At 44.4% G+C, this 17976-nt stretch overlaps 2 protein-coding genes across 2 annotated transcripts; one reads left to right on the top strand and one right to left on the bottom strand.

The window, feature by feature from the left end:
* Positions 1 to 1806: 1806 nt before the first annotated feature.
* Positions 1807 to 3953, top strand: LOC138949871 (uncharacterized; the record flags this gene model as incomplete). Its single annotated transcript, XM_070321656.1, has 1 exon — positions 1807 to 3953. A coding segment is annotated over exon 1 (1107 nt), but the record flags the coding sequence as incomplete, so codon positions are not given.
* A 4683-nt stretch (positions 3954 to 8636) lies between these two features.
* LOC138949870 (G-protein coupled receptor GRL101-like) lies at positions 8637 to 14842 on the bottom strand. Its single transcript, XM_070321655.1, has 4 exons — positions 14312 to 14842; positions 9887 to 10701; positions 9600 to 9671; positions 8637 to 9366 (listed from the first exon to the last, which is right to left on the bottom strand). Exons 1-4 carry the CDS (start codon positions 14840 to 14842, stop codon positions 8637 to 8639), a joined length of 2148 nt encoding a protein of 715 aa, XP_070177756.1.
* Between the last annotated feature and the right edge of the window lie 3134 nt (positions 14843 to 17976).

Here is a 17976-nt window from a genome sequence, read left to right as displayed (position 1 = left end):
AGAACACTCAGCAGACCATTCACAATACTTCCGGGTAAAATGACGCAGGGGTAAAAAGCGTGGTTAAGGATCATGGCTAAAATGAAAAGGGTTTTTGGTTTACCATATCCAGGTGTGTGTGTTTTTCACTATAGCCTGTTTTGTATATAGCCTCTCCAATGCAAGCGTCAATGCCCTTCATCTCAATATAACTCCAGTTACGAATATTTTGCACGATTCGTGTAATTTGATTGACAATTGAAAACTTGAAAAACGGGACTTTTCTCGATATGAATAGTGACAGAAAAGTTGCCTTCAGATATGTTTTGCTTGCCTCTAAATCGGAACTATTCAACTCGAGTTAATCAATTATTCAATTCAATAATTCAATTCAATTCAATTCAATTCAAAAAGCAATCCGACCTCCTTTTGTAAGAAAAGGCTAGGCAAGGCAAAAATCTTACGGATCTTTCAAATGAGTATGTCGTGCCGAATTCACCGAGTTGCCGAATTCGCGGAATCGGCAATATTTTTGCCCATTTCGCGTAATCGGAAAAACGATGCCCATTTCGCAAAATTGGCAGCGTTTTGTCGAAAATGCGTAAACGCTTCTCAAACTTGACGGTTTTTTGCAAAATCGGCAGCCAAATTTTGGGTTTTAAAGTTTCTAAATGGCTTGAGTATCACATGCACATGAAATTAGCTTGATTGTCGTGTAAACCTAAGTTTTTCTAGGGACTTGCTTGTTTTGACTTCTTTTTGTTATTTCATGTATTAATTATCTCTCTGTTTTTTATGTCTGTTTTTCGAATGGAGACACTTATTTCATATATGCCATTGCTTTTTAGGGCCAGGAACATGTGACCAGTACTGGTTCCACTCTTGCTCCCAATCATTGGTCACCGTCACCTTCACTACAGGCACTGGACCACGAATGGCAGTCGATGCCACCCTTTAGTGATCCAGAAACAGACGACCCCTCTAGCAAGGTAACCATTCCCTTTTCTTATTATAAAGAAAATGTTTGACCTAGTTCTGTTTGTTTAGTAATGGCACCAATAAGTTTGTGTTGTCATTTCTGTTTTTTCCATTTTTCCATGCAGTTGCTCATTGTTCATGCCCTTGGTTTTTATAGGGCCAGGAAGAGTACGCGGAGTTGGATGATTTGCAACACAGCCCCCCCCCCCCCCCCCCCCCCCCCCGGTGTCTGGTGCAACCAACCCAGCCCGTAGATTCGGGGAGTGATGAGCCCTCCAGCAAGGTAATGCATTCCGTTTCTAATGCTCTGTTTGTGTAATCCCGTGGAACTCCCCTGTTTAGGACTCCTTTCCTTTTTAGACCTACATTTTGTCTCAGACATTTTATTCATAACCTCTGTAATGTATCACCCTTTTAAGACTCCCTGCATTAAAAACCTGATTTTCTTGGATTTCTGGAGGTCTTGTTGGGAGGGGGGTCCACTGTAATGATACTTGTTTTGATTTACTTTTTGCAGTGAATGTGCCCCTTGGATTTTAAGAAATATGACAATCCACAATGTTGCAAGAAAACTGTAGCCATGGAGTTTTATGTTAGAAGTGTGTTTGTTCATTTGTGTGTGGATATTTCTTATGTTGCTTTGGTACATTTCTTTAGGTATTTAGTATTAGTGTATCGGTAAAAAACTGTGGACTAACGTGTATCTCTGACCAACTTTATAGGTACTCTTGCTGGAGGTAAGTAAGTCTTGTGAAGTTTCTTCTAAGACTAACAAGCCCCCCAAAAGGATCATCGCAGTGCAAACCATCAGTACTGGCAATATTCTAATAAAGGACGTTTTTATCCAGTAGTGACCACATTTTCCGTTCAAGTTCAGCCTTCAAATTTTACACTCAAGTTTTAACTTCAAATTCTTCGCCTCAAATTTCTGCAACACCATCTGGAAAATGGAAGAAGCAAAAAGAAAACTCTCACACCCTTTAGGCCTTGACTTCCCATCAACATTTTCCATCAAAGAAGTTGACACCAATTCTTCCGCCGTTCGTAGGCACAAGGAATGTACAATTGGGGGTTTGGCAACAGCTTTAGGCTATGACCACAGCACCTTCTCAAAGACTTTAAGTACTAACAAGAAACGTCTGGCAGCATTACGAGGGCAATCAAAGGAAAGCTTCAAGAATGAGGTGTTTGGCATCACAAGGCACGAAGCAAGAAGACCTCTTCCCTCAAGATGTTCTGAATTTCAAAAACATAACTCTTCGGGCACAGTTTTCGGCCAAGTACACTATCATCAAAAAACTACAGAGGGCCCTCAAGAAGGAAAACGGGATAAAAGAATCACTAGCCCTCCAAGTCCAGTACCACATTAGATCAAAAGAAGTTCTTAGAAAGAGAAACAAAAATCTACAATCTTCTTTGACAAAGAAAAAGGATGCAGTGAAACAGTCCGTGAAATTTGAGAACCAAAGACAAAAAGAAGCCTTCCCCAAGTAAACCTAAGTACATGTACCAAATAAGTACACCAATATGTCATTACAGAGAGATGTCTCCACACTAAACAAGAAGCTGGTCTCTTTAGAGAAGGCGAAGACATTTCTAGTAGAGGAGAGAAAAACCTTACAGCAGCAAGTAGTGGAAGAATCAGATAAGAGAGAGGAAACAGACACTGAGAATGCAAGACAAGAAATAAAATTGAAGAAAAAGATGAGACAGCAGAAGGATGAGTCACTAAAGACCGTCAAGTTTCTGGAAGATCTGCTCAATGACGAGAAGTCTGACGCAATCAGGACAACTGAAGAAGATATGGCACAACGTTCAACACCGACACCACTCTGTGCATTATGTAGCTGTTGTCCGAGGGCGTGGGTGTCCATCATGTCAACGGTGTCATGAACAGTGTTGCAGAACTGTGCGGAAATAAATTGACCACACTCCCATATGTACGAACCATCGACATAATTGGAGACCAGCGGCTGAGCCTGTCTTATAGACACATTGAGGAAAGCCTGTCTACCACCAAGGACACAACTCTACAATCAGATGAAACAAGGAAATACGGCGACACGTATGAAGTTTTTGCCATCAGGGACGCAGACAAGAAAGAGTGGGTGTTAGGACTTCGGGAAATGGTAGACAAAATTGCAGACACCTGTTTAGACACATTTAGAACCATCCTCAGTGACATCGAAGACTCCACAACAACAGACACAGGAAAGAACATTTTAGTCAACATTCAGAACACAATGTCGGATAGAGCAGCCACAGAGAAAAAATTCCACACACTTTTGGAGGGATACAGGGAAGAAATTTTGCCGCAGGTCTATTCAAATTGGGATCAACTTTCCACTGCTGAACATGGTGCCCTTACTCGAGTAAATAACTTCTACTGTGGACTTCATATATTGGTTAACTTTGCAGAAGTTGTAGACAAGATCGTCGCAAAATACGAGTCCGACTCAAAAGAACAGAAAGTTGGCGCTGAAGCTCATCCTGAGACATGCAGCACGTGCAAGAACAATGAAAGTGGGGCCATCCGTCTCGTCCGAACAGCCTGCAAATGCTTTGTACGAGGAGCAGACGAAACAAGTGGCTGCTATGGTGACTTCAGAACCTTCCTTCGAGAAAAAAGTGAAGTCGAGGACAATCAGATCAAGAAATCACAGCTGATAGTTCCGTTCAGAGGAAACAGATTTTATATTTTGTTGTACAACTCTGAGGCGATCTTTTTTCTTGCGGATGACATTAAGGAGTTCTTCAAAGAAGTCAACAGCCCTGCAAACAGACTTCAGAAGTCTGTCTTCTACGACATTGGAGAACCCTTGCACCTGGCTGTCATCATAGCTCTGGCCCTGTGCTCCAAACTTGTCACGCCTCCATTGTGGCGGTACCTGGAGAAGAGAGACTGCACCATTCAAGAAGCCAGCAGTGTCTACAGACGCCTCCAGGACTTCCTAGTGGAGGCAAAGCAGGACTGCTCTGATGTTTTGAGTGGAGAGAGAGAGAAAGATTTTCCGTTTGTAGAACTTGTCTTGTATTTTCCAATGTTATTTTTTTGTTTGTTATATAATTTTTGTGCACGTTTTCTGTCTCTCTCTCTCTCTCTCTCTCTCTCTCTCTCTCTCTCTCTCTCTCTCTCTCTCTCTCTCTCTCTCTCTCTCTCTCTCTCTCTCTCTCTCTCTCTCTCTCTGTGTTTACGTAAGCACTATATTAAAATTACAAGGCCATTACAGTACAAGGCGGCTTAATTATTGGATTATCCACACACACACAAAATCATTTTATACAGGATCTGAACTTGCACAGCTCTAGTGTCATACTCTGTATCGGTTCATTTAGAGACGGCAATTACCACCCGATACAAAATAGTTTTACGCCATTTAACATCCCATAGTAACAGGACACTGACACTCCAAAACACGGAACATTAACGCACACAAAGCACAACTCGGCCTCATTAATGACAGCAAAACAGAATGCCATTATGGTACGTACATGGCCTTAGATTGAAAGACAAGTCGTTTCAAAGTAAAGCATCTGGTCGGAATAAATTTGACGAAAGAGACGCTGGTTTAAAGAGACACTTTATCAAGTGGATACTTTATCGTAATGTAAAGCATCTGGTCGAACTAAATTTGACGAAAGAGACACTGGTTTGAAGGGACACTTTAAAAATAATAATAATAATAATAATAATAATAATAATAATAATAATAATTGTCAGTAAGTACTGGTGTCACATGACTGATGTGAACCAGTTGATTGGCTAATGGCGATGCGCTAAAACTGTTAGCGCACTCTTGGAGTGCGCTAACTTTTCCACAGAGCGTATTCTTCCGCCCTTTGCCTAAGCGAGACTGTGCTCTCATCCTCAGAATTAATTAATGACATGTAGCTTATATTCTCCACAATACCAAATGACCATAAATTCCCTGCTTCTCAATTAAAGCAGAAGTGTTTTTTTTCTGACAGATTGCATGTGCCTGTGCCAGTGCCAGTGATCTAAAAATAGAAGCCGCTGTGTTTCATCTAATTTTCGCCGACTTGCATAGATTCTTCTCATATGCCGTGTTAGTGGCATGTAGCTTAGCATCCACATTACCAAATGATGAGTTAGTATACAATTCCCAGCGGCTAACAGAAAACACAAGTGTTATTCCGATAACGTACCAGCTAGACCAGTTTGGAAGACTGACTCGATCGACTCTGTAGCAGAATACACAGAAATACGACTACATCAGTTCAGTAAATGAATGGTTTCCGAATTATTATTTCAAGGCAAGAACAATCGTAATAGAAAACGTGTAAGGTTCAGAACGTTCTTACCATATATAAGACTTATTACCAGCCTGCCTCATGCGTGCAGACTCAGTGCAGACTGCAGTGGTTCGATTGCCCAGGTAGCCTAGCACAGTAGCAGACGACATTAACCCCGCTCAGCAAATTAACATGTTGGGCAAATGTGAACGAAAAAACGATGGGGATATAATACGTGTAGGGTTCAGAGCATTCTTACCGTTCATATTTAGTATCAGACTCCCCGATGAGTGAAGATACAACACGAGAAATATGCCACATTTGTTTTGAAAATGTGCGAACCGTCGAGTCCCGCTTCGAGTCAATTCAAGGGGAGTCACTCCGCACAGTCAATCCGTCGAAGCTCGACTGGAGGTTTCGAATCGCAAATAATGAAGAGCACAGTCCTTTCTCCGAGTTCAAATGAGGTCTCTCTGAAAGATCATCACTGTTCAGATTAACGCTACACTGGAATTTACCAACAGAAATTAAAATGCGTGTGACGAAAGCACGACACACTTGAGACACCCCACACAAAAGTAGATCTTTACTGTACACGACCTGACCACACAGTTATGCCTATTCAAATGCGCGTTGCAAAATGTGCGTTTGGAATCTTCTTTTTTCTATGGCGGTACTGACAATATCGTTATTGAAACAATCCCAATGCACTAAGGGATTTATAGAGCAAATCTCGAAAATAATTATTGAACTCAGCGCTATGCGCTTCGTTCAATAATGAATTTTCTCGATTTGCTCTATAAATCCCTTAGTGCACTGGGATGTCTCAATAACTTAAATAATAATACGAGAATTTATAACGCGCACATATCTCACCACAAGGCGACTCAAGGCGCACTCATACACAATCGTTCGCATAACAAGTCAAGCATACTCATATACACTTTCGCATAGCAAGTGGATTCTTTATCGTAACGTAAAACAGATGGTCCAAAGAAATGTGACGAAGGGACACTTTATCAAGAGGATACTTTATCATAACGTTAAACATCTGATTGTGTGTGTGTGTGTGGGTGGTTGTGTGTGTGTGTGCGTGTGTGTGTGTGTGTGTGTGTGTGTGTGTGGTTGTGTGTGTGTGTGTGTGTGTGTGTGTGTGTGTGTGTGTGTATGTTTGGGTGTGTTTTGTGTGTGTGCGCGTGTGTGGGTGTTCGTCTGCCAGTCTGTGTATGTCTCTGTGTGTGCGTGCGTTCTAAATATAACCGACAACACGAGTAAGTGAGAGGTATGAGGAACCGACCCCCTGGAAGCCGAGAGGTGGACAAGCATTTAGTCTAACAAGCGACTTTCATCCCAACGAAATGTAGTCATCATTTTACGAGGACAAAAACAGTTGAATTCCAATGCTTGATATTCTCGCAATTGTCATGAGATTGATTCCCCAACACACTCCCTAACTGTGGTTTTTGTATATTTATAATGCATACGTGCTTGTGTTGTCGAGCATTCAAATCCATAACATGCGTTTCGAGTGTGTGCCCCTTCATTTCCGGTACGTACCCGGCAAATCATGATAGGGGGCGTAACTCGGTATAGTCTTAGAGTCGAGCATTTTCAGACGATTACTTCCCTTGACTATTTCGCCATTACCGTTTTCAGTGAATTCGCTGATCTTCAACGTGTGTTGAATACATAGAGGCGTGCTGCAGTGCGCCGGCGTGTTGAAAATACTAGTGTATTAGTGTAACGAATGAAGAGCCTTAAAGGCATAGAAAGCTGATGACTATTCACGCTAATTGCTTTACCCACAGCTGGAGACATGCTAAATTAAGTTCCCTGCAAGATATTGTGGTCTAGGACCCCTTAAATGTTGAGATATTTGAATTTTTATTTTGATCTAGATCGTCCTATTTATAGATTTGCCAACAGAGGTAACGTTGACGCAAGGGAAATAACTCCGCGTCTTTGTTGACATCCTCACTTTTTCAGAGGCTAGAACAAGCTGTAATGCATGTATATAGCTATTCTGATGGACACGTGGGGGGATTCGGGGGCTGTGATTGGATGGTCTCACACATCCCTTTTCCGATCATCAAAGCATAACGCTACGAAAGTTGGCCATTTTTGCCGATATCCAAACGATATCGGCAATAACAAAGACGCATGGTTCCGGTTTCTTCCACGTGTATAAAGTACACGCATACCTCGCCAGGCTTGTGTCTGTGGCTAGTCGACAGACGATGCAATTTGCTTTGTGTGTGTTTTTGTTGTTGCTTACTGTACATGACATACATTACGTGTAAAATCCAGTTCTTTAACTGGCAGCAAACCTTGCAAATTTCCAGAAGCTGCAATCTGAAGCGACCTATCTCTGATTTTTGCAGACGATCTCTCCAATCACCAATGTTTAACACAAAATCAGCAAACTCTCCTGTCACATAGAACGTCCATTGTGTAGTGCAATGTTGAAATGAAGTTACCGGTCTGAAACATTTCGTCGTTTCTTCTGAGACAATCCTTGTTCTCTTATCATCTACAGATTTACCGCAGTCTTCACCACGCGAATTCCCAACAGAAGTCAGACTTTCGAACATACAATCTACGTAGGCAAGCATGATACGTCATAACGTCATATGATTCCTAAGATATTGACGTAATGCTAAGCATCCGGTTATCTTGAGTTTTCTCCGTAATACATGTCCGTGGGTTTTTCAATGTTCGGTTATTTCCGTGGCTTCATGCAGAAAGGGAACCGTCGTCTGCAATCAATGACATGGACCATTCTGGTCCTTGTTGCTGACAAAAACATGATTTTAACACAGAATTTAATGTCAGAATAGCTATATAAACGCTATTGTGTTTTCATCGTAGCAATAGGGTTCGATATTTAGACTCGAACAAGTATAATGCGACTCGTCTTCGACTCGTCGGCATTATACTTGTCTCGTCTAAATATCGGGCCCTATTGCTACGCTGAAAACACAATAGCTGTTAATATGGTCCGCGCATGGCGACATATCGTCATTATATGGCCTTATGGTGCATTTGACATCGATTGTGGGCAAACTACACATCGTAAACACGGGAGCGCGTTAGTAAGCCTTTAAGGTACGATACATTTAAGGTTTGAAAGTGAGTAACCTTTAAGGTCAAACCAACCGTTGCTCCGTTTTTAAGTCGTTTTTTCCCTGAGAGTAACTGGGCTTCCAGAGCCTGCATCAGGCGTTGTTCTTTCTTCAATTCTAATTCTCTGAGAGTAACTGGGCTTCTAGAGCCTGTATCAGGCGTTGTTCTTTCTTCAATTCTAATTCTCTGAGAGTAACTGGGCTTCTAGAGCCTGTATCAGGCCTTGTTCTTTCTTCAATTCTAATTCTCTGAGAGTAACTGGGCTTCTAGAGCCTCCAGCAGGAGTTGCTCTTTCTTCAATTCTAATTCTCTGAGAGTAACTGGGCTTCCAGAGCCTGCAGCAGGTGTTGTTCCCGAGCACGCCTCCTCCGCTCCAGCAGCATGTTGAGGCTGTAGAGAAAGGAGTTGAGCGCCGAGTTGAGCGGCAGCACCGGAATTGCCATGGCCACGTTGACCTCGCCAGGCACCGCAACTCCCATGGAGGCCAGCAGACCCAGCAAGCCGATGGGGACACAACACAGAAAGTCCGTGACGGCGATGGTGATGAGGCGACGGGCGATGTTGACGTCTTGTTCTTTGCGTGACGAGTCCGGTCCCAGGCTCATCCTGCTGGACTGGATGGAGGTGTAGATGAAGACCTGCCCCACCGCCATCAACACGAACAACACAAAGTTGAGCACGATCATCACGCCGAAGGAATAATTCTGGCCCGTGAAGTCGTTCCTGGTGACGGGCAGCGGGATGCAGATGCCTGTCTGGCTGTAGAACTGCCAGTGTGACGTGGCGGGAAGCAAAGGGATATGGATGGCCGCCACTCCCACACCCAGCAGCCATGTTGCTGCGCAGACCATGTGAGACGCCTTGCTGCTGAAGTGGAAGCCGCTGAAGGGAAAGCGTAGCGCCAAGAACCTGTCCAGGGTGATGAAACACACGATGAAGGCGGACACCTCGCAGGACAAGGAAAGACAGGAAGCCAGCCACCTTGCAGGCGACACTGTGTCTCCAGGTGCTGTCTTCCCACAGGTAGGAGCCCTGGTACAGACGATCAGCCAATCCGATGATCGCCAGGTAAACGCCCATCACAAAGTCCGAGACACAAAGATGAGACACAAAGGTACCGAAGCCAGACTTTGTGCTTTGTTTCCACAAGAACAGCCTGATAACCAAGCTGCCCAAGTTTCCCAGCAATACCAAAGCGGCGAATAGAGACAACAGCGCTCGGTAAATGTCCGATCGTAAGAGTGACTCGCACGATAAAACCTCACTGAAAGGTGACAAGCAGTTGTTTGGATTGAAGCTTGGAGGTAGCGTCAAAGGACAGCACAGCTTGTAGTTCTCTGCGTACATTTGTTCAAGATTGTCAAGATTACTCAGCACATTTCTCTGAAAATCACGAACAGGACATCTACGAATATCAAGTACAGCTAGCTGCTTTAGGAACGTGAAGGTTCCTTCAATTCGCCCAATGCCATTGTGTGACAAGTTCAGCATTTTTAAATTCGGCGTTAGTGTAAATGTGTCTGCATTGAGTAATTGTGTGTAGACACGAGACACATCCAGAGTGTGAATCAGCGGGAAAACAATGGAGCGGTTAGCATCAGTGGGAAGTAGTGACGTCAGAGGATTGCCAGACAGGTATAACTCCCCGATGTTTGGGAACAGACTCAGGTCACCTGTGCTGACAGAGACCACTTGGTTGTCACTGAGGTCCAGGCTCTGCAGGTTGGGGAGAGTGACATTGCCAAGGTCAGTCAGACCACACCTGGCCACACCGAGATGGATCAGCATGACATTGTGCGTCAGGTGCTGCAAGCTCACACCGCTGTCACTGGCGTCCAGGTAGCGGAGGTCGGGAAACTGGAGCACTGGAAAGACGCGCGGACACGTGAAGGCAAACCCGTAGCACGTGCAGTTGGTGGGACAGTGGATGTGACAGTACCGCTCGTCGTCTTGCAGCGGGCAGTGGTAGAGCCCGTCACACACGTGGTCAGCATGCAGACAGATCCTGGAGTTTCTACACCTGTAGAACCCCGGGCAGGTGTAGGTGTCACAACCTTCCTCGTCCTCGTGGCCGGGACAGTCGTTGACGCCGTTACACCTGACGAAGACCGGCATGCAGTAGCCTCCCCCTGGACACTGGAAGTGGGTGTCTGGACAGGTGTTGGAGCCGCTAGAGGGGATCAGCGTTGTCATGGTGACGGCACTCGTGGTGTTGGCTGTCGGGTCAAAGTGGACGACTGCCGGCGGGGGAATGGCCACGTATTTACCCAAGGGTGGATCGAGTGATATGACAGAAATACACTCAAGCTCGTCCTCTCCGTTGTAGCAATCGTTCTGTCCGTTGCACAGCTGGTCGATGGGGATGCACTTGACAGAGTAGAGCAAATACACACTTAGCAGCTGAGGGACATAAACTGTGTGGAATAAAGCCAAACTAGTGCACAGTGTAAATGATGAAAACGGCAACACGGGGACTCGCACTTTGGGAATTTAGAGCAAAACTAGTGCAGCCTAAACGATAATAACAGCTGCACAGGAACACACACTTTGTGGATTTAGAGCAAAACTAGTGCAGTCTAAACGATAATAACAGGAGCATATATAGGAACACATACGTTCTGAATTTAGAGCAAAACTAGTGTAGTCTAAACGATAATAACAAGAGCATAGGGACACATACGTTGTGAATTTAGAGCAAAAATAGTGTAGTCTAAACAATAATAACAGCTGCATAGGAACACACACTTTGTGGATTTAGAGCAAAACTAGTGTAGTCTAAACGATAATAACAGGAGCATATGGACACATACGTTGTGAATTTAGAGCAAAACTAGTGTAGTCCAAACGATAATAACAGGAGCATAGGGACACATACCTTGTGAATTTAGAGCAAAACTAGTGCAGTCTAAACGATAATAACAGGAGCATATATAGGAACACATACGTCAAAACTAGTGTAGTCTAAACGATAATAACAGGAGCATATGAACACACACTGTGTGGATTTAGAGCAAAACTAGTGCAGTCTAAGCGATAATAACAGGAGCATAGACACACACACTTTGTGAATTTAGAGCAAAACTAGTGCAGCGCAGTATAAGTAGAGGTTACATGCCGAGTCTCAGTGATTATTAAAAATAATGGTCGAAGTTAGCGGATCATGAAAAATGCGAGCTTCAGCGAGCTTTTTCATGACCGCGAACTGAGACCATTATTTTTAATAATCACTGAGACGAGGTGTGTAACCTCTTTATTCCCCCTTTCTTCAGTTATTCAAAGAAAACAGGAGTTTTTGTGCGAAAGTTTGATCGAATCCGAATCACTCAACCAGTCAACCTGCGCAGGCGATCGATTAATGCGCGGTTGTATAGTTCCGTGCAAATCATTCCATTCTGTTAACACTTCTTGTCAGTTTCCCTGTTTTAGACTAAAATCAAGTACACAGATAAGCTGTTATTCTGCTGTGGCGGTAAAGGCAGATATTGTGTGTTCTGTTTATGTTTTAGTATCGCTAAAGATAATGTTCTTTCGTCAAATGGGACTAGCAGACGAACTTTTGCACCCGTGTTCCAACGTTAATTACTGTATGAAGTTCAGTTTTTTGGGGAAAATAGTGTATGAAACCGCTTTATGTTGTTTAAATTGATGAGATGTGTGCATTTGGTTGCGTGTGATCTGTTTATAAAATGAAATATTGTTGAAAACTGACCGTCGGATTGCAGTCAGTGTTGTCGAAGAAACTGCGTTAAAAGAAGGGGAACTACTCTTGTCGGCAAGAGTGTGAGTTACTTGCCTTGGGAATTTGCTTGTGATGAACGGTGTGTGCACAGCAGATCTATATTCAGAAAACAACCGAACTCATGGATTTTATATGGAGATTCATGTGTTCAGGCCTGTAGTTGTTAATTTAAATGCGGTATGTTTGTATTGTTTGCTCCAGAGATGTATATTTCGTACGTATAGAGCGTTTTGAACTTTTCAGTCGCAAAAGTAGTACCAAAACAGAACAGCTTCTCAACCCATTGCACTATCGAGGATTCAGGCTGTTGCTGGCTCGTTATTTGTTTGGTTGCTGGGTCATTATCGAAAAATAACTAGCTCTACAAGTTTACAGAGGTAAAGAAGCAGAGGGGGGAATAAACGTTAATAACAACAGCACAGGGACACACACTTTGAATTCAGGGCAACATTTATAAGTGTGTATTATGACAACATTTAGCAGTATCAGTTGGGACACACACTTTGTGAATGTAGAGCAAACCTACACAGCGTATATTATGACAACACTTAGCAGTGTAGGGACACATGCTTTGGGAATTTAGAGCAAGACTGCAAAAGTGACGGGTGCTGCGATCATTAAAACGTAAAGGAACAAGAGGCGAAGCCTTCAAGGCTCACGTAAGAAATAGACAAACAGTAACACAAACTCACTACACGAAGCTTCGCAAAGTCTTAATACCAAAAACCCGCAGCCACGGCGTGGTACTTTGACCCCAACATCGCTTCTCAAGTTTTGACATGCGAAGCTTCGCCGTAGCTCGCAACGAAGTTGGGTTTTTTTGTAAGAAGAGTGCTTTTCGATTCAAGATGGACGACGAAATCAGACTCAATACCATAGTGAAGAATGCATTTATCGACTTTGGTTGACCCAAAGTACAAGAACTAACCTCCTACCTGTATTATTTCATACTGCGATGCATTGACATGTCGAATGAAACTCGAAATCCCAGCGCTCACGCCAACTGGTCCCGGCCGTGCTCAGTCAACGAAATAGAACACATACAATTAACTTACGTCATCATCAAGTACGTAAAGTACAATTTGTGACGTAAAGTACTCAGAAAGAAGCACACCACGCGCTGGTCGAGACTACGTGCATGCGCTTTCTGACTAATAAGATTTGAGACGCCAAGACATAACATGAAAAGAAAACTCTTGCCTTCCAACTAGTCTCGGCCCGCTCAAAACCGAGACTTTCAGTAATTCCTTCGCGTGACGTCTAACCCTCTTACGCCATAATGTGACGTCTTCAAATGACGAAATGTTAAAGTTTCTACCACAGACATACACACGCACAAACACACACACACACACACACACACGCACACACACACGCACAAACGCACAGACAGACAAAGTTACGATCGCATAGGCTACACTTACGTGAGCCAAAAAGCGGTAATTGTCGACCCATTTATTACATGCTGTGGTTACAGGCTTGTTTTCTAATGACGAAGTTTGACTTTCTGATTGGTGGTTGATCTCTGTTGAGTTAACCATTAAGCCTAATTAAAACCAAAACCAAATGTTACATATACTCAACAACAAAACATTAGAAAGAGAAAACTTGACAACCGGTTCTATGAACCGACCTGCCCGAGAAATATGGACCTGTGCAGAGTCTGTATATGAAAGGTGTAAATAGATCCCGATATACTACAACATAACACGATGCAATCATTCCTACAACAAAATACAATCATTCCTGTTTGCTGTTAGCTGTTAGCTGTTAGGCCAAAAAAAAAAAAATAGGTGTGGTTACGGTAACATAGCCAAATAAAATAGGGTAGGTAGGTTGGCAATCACTTTTTTTTTTAAACTTTTTTTTCTATTGTGTACAAATTAAACCTAGGTACTTGACAGGGAAATAAGTGTGCGACACGGGCGCTTTCGATTTCATTGCGTTCTTTGCATTCGTTTTTTTTTTTTTTTTTTTTTTTTTTTTTTTTGACAAATGTAATAAAAAGTTATAGGGTCGGCCCCTAAAAATAGGGTAGGTCGGGTTACCGTAACCACACCTTTTTTTATTTTTTTTTAGGCCTTAGCTACATTCTGTTTTTGGGTAAGCAAAGTAAGCAAGCAACGTGTACAATAATTACGGTTTCAATGTGTGTTTGTTCGTTAGACAACTACGCAGGACGAAATCGAATTTTTCGGAAAACTATTTAAATTAATGCAAATAAAACATGAACACCACCTGATGGTAAGTTCCACATGTTAGCGGCGTGTCGCCCGTGCAGGGAGGAAAGTGACAGAAATCCTCGTCCGAGTGGTCAGCGCAGTCCTGCCTGTGGTCACACACCAGTGTGTAGGGCAAGCGCTGGACCTCGTTGTCACACCGGAAGTACGGTCCGCCTCCATCGCCAATCGTTCTTCGCGCAGAGCCGGATATGATGCTCTCACTGACGTAGGCCTCACGTGACGAGCTGTCACATGACAGGAAGGAGAGAGTCGTGTGCCCCTCGCTGCACGGGGAATACGACACGGGCCATTTTCTGTTCCTTGGGTGATGGAGTGTGATATTTGCATTCGGCTGCTTGTCTGGTTTGTCAGCTGATCTGCGTTCACACAGTGGGATGACTGGAAAGTGGTGAGTTGGGTCCTGGCACATTTGGTTCAACATGATCCTGTCGTATTCCCACTCACCGAAATACCCGCAAAAAAAGCGGCGTGAAGCGACCTCTGTCGTGTAGTTGACGAAGTAAGCGGCTGTGTTGTCCGTCCACATCGCTGACCGCCCGTATCTGACCATTCGTTGTGTAAGGGACAGCGTATGACAAAATTATTGCATTGAGTGTGTGTGTGTGTGTGTGTGTGTGTGTGTGTGTGTGTGTGTTTGTGTGTGTGTGTGCGTGTGTGTGTGTGTGTATGTGTGAGTATGTGTGTGTGTATGTGTGTGTGTATGTGTGAGTGTGTGTGTGTGTGTGTGTGTGTGTGTGTGTGTGTGTGTGTGTGTGTGTGTGTGTGTGTTGTTTTTCTTACATGCTGAGGGCAATGGATGTGGCCGTGGTCAGTCCGACAAAGACAGACACCATCTGTTTTCTGACCCGCAAGGCCTCGGTCACTGTCCGCCATTCTACAGGTGTGGTCGGTGTGGCCAGGTGGCCGCCCCCCCTCTGGCACTTGTCACTGGCTTCGTCTGACGTCATCCACCTCTGGTACACAAGGCAATGACAATGCCAATGACGAGGATAATGACAATGCCAATGACAATGCCAATGACAATGCCAATTACAATGACAATGACACTGGCAATGGCAACGACAATGACAAAGCCAATGCCAATGACAATTCTGTAAGTTCGAGGGAAACACGAATAATCATACATACTTATGTTTGCTTTGCATCTGACGCTAGGTGCAAAAGAACAACAAGTCGCGTAAGGCGAAATAACAACATTTAGTCAAGCTGTCGAACTCACAGAATGAAACTGAACGCACTGCATTTTTTCACCAAGACCGCATACTCGTAGTTTCGTCAGTCCACCGCTCGTGGCAAAGGCAATGAAATCGACAAGCCAGAATAGTGCGGTAATGGTCGCGCTGAGCAGGATAACACGCTTTTCTGTATCTCTATTCTTTTTAGCGTACTGAGTTTGTTTTTAATCCAAACATATCATATCTATATGTTTTTGGAATTAGGGACCGACAAGGAATATGATGAAATTGTTTCTAAATCGATTTCGGACAATTAATTTTAATCATAATTTTCATATTTTTAATTTTCAGAGCTTGTTTTTAATCCAAATATAACATATGTATATGTTATTGGAATCAGAAAATGACGAAAAATAAGATGTAATTGTTTTTGAATCGTTTAACACACATTTAATTTTAATGACAAGTTTCCGATTTTTAATGACCAAATTCATTAATGATTTTTTACGCCACCAAGCTGAAATGCAATACCAAAGTCCGGCCTTTGTCGAAGATTGCTTTCCCAAAATGTCAATCAATTTGATTGAAAAATGAGGGTGTGACAGTGCCGCCTCAGCTTTTACAAAAAGCCGGATATGATGTCATCAAAGACATTTATTGAACATTTTTAAAACAAACGTCCGGGGATATCATTCCCAGGAACTCTTATGTCAAATTTCATAAAGATCGGTCAAGTAGTCTGAATCGCTCTACACACACACACACACACACACACAGACAGACAGACAGACACACACACACACACACACACACACACACACACACACACACACACACACACACACACAGACACACATACACCACGACCCTCGTCTCGATTCCCCCTCTATGTTAAAACATTTAGTCAAAACTTGACTAAATGTAAAAAGCAACATACATGCACATTCAGCATACGTTGCAACGATAAATTAGCTCAGGGGGAAAAAGGCCGACCTACCAAGCTTGTCGGCTGACTCTGTAGCTCAGGTCGAAGGGGGGAGGGGGGGTGATGGGGAGGGGGGGAGGGGGTAGGGTAAGCCAAGGCATGTCCCCAGCCACTCTATGTTGTTACTCAGAAAGATTATTAAATGTAATTTGTTTCAAACAGAGAGCCATTGTTTAGGACATGCATGCTCTGACCTCTATCTCCTCATTGACCATGGTCATCAAGAGCACACAGGGAGGCACAGGGGGGTGGGCACGAACATTCAAAAGCATAGTTCGGCACAGATCGGCTCATCATCCTACCTGAGAAAATCACACCGCACATATTCTCACAGAGAGAGGGGGAGAGCGAGAGAGAGAGAAAGACAGAGACAGTGACACAGAGAGACAGACCCAACCTACCTGTGCAGGCCACACCATACAGTAGCAGGTGTCGGACGACGAGACAGACCCAACCTACCTGTGCTGGCCACACCATACAGTAGCAGGTGTCGGACGACGAGACAGACCCAACCTACCTGTGCTGGCCACACCATACAGAAGCAGGTGTCGGACGACGAGACAGACCCAACCTACCTGTGCTGGCCACACCATACAGTAGCAGGTGTCGGACGACGAGACAGACCCAACCTACCTGTGCTGGCCACACCATACAGTAGCAGGTGTCGGACGACGAGACAGACCCAACCTACCTGTGCAGGCCACACCATACAGTAGCAGGTGTCGGACGACGAGACAGACCCAACCTACCTGTGCTGGCCACACCATACAGTAGCAGGTGTCGGACGACGAGACAGACCCAACCTACCTGTGCTGGCCACACCATACAGAAGCAGGTGTCGGACGACGAGACAGACCCAACCTACCTGTGCTGGCCACACCATACAGAAGCAGGTGTCGGACGACGAGACAGACCCAACCTACCTGTGCTGGCCACACCATACAGAAGCAGGTGTCGGACGACGAGACAGACCCAACCTACCTGTGCTGGCCACACCATACAGTAGCAGGTGTCGGACGACGAGACAGACCCAACCTACCTGTGCTGGCCACACCATACAGTAGCAGGTGTCGGACGACGAGACAGACCCAACCTACCTGTGCTGGCCACACCATACAGTAGCAGGTGTCGGACGACGAGGCAGACCCAACCTACCTGTGCTGGCCACACCATACAGTAGCAGGTGTCGGACGACGAGGCAGACCCAACCTACCTGTGCTGGCCACACCATACAGTAGCAGGTGTCGGACGACGAGACAGACCCAACCTACCTGTGCTGGCCACACCATACAGTAGCAGGTGTCGGACGACGAGACAGACCCAACCTACCTGTGCAGGCCACACCATACAGTAGCAGGTGTCGGACGACGAGACAGACCCAACCTACCTGTGCTGGCCACACCATACAGTAGCAGGTGTCGGACGACGAGACAGACCCAACCTACCTGTGCAGGCCACACCATACAGTAGCAGGTGTCGGACGACGAGACAGACCCAACC

The sequence above is a fragment of the Littorina saxatilis genome, linkage group LG16, assembly GCF_037325665.1.
Source record: "Littorina saxatilis isolate snail1 linkage group LG16, US_GU_Lsax_2.0, whole genome shotgun sequence".
NCBI lineage: Eukaryota > Metazoa > Mollusca > Gastropoda > Littorinimorpha > Littorinidae > Littorina > Littorina saxatilis.
The sequence above is the reverse complement of the archived record's forward strand: the minus strand, read 5'-3'. Positions and strand labels throughout refer to the sequence as shown.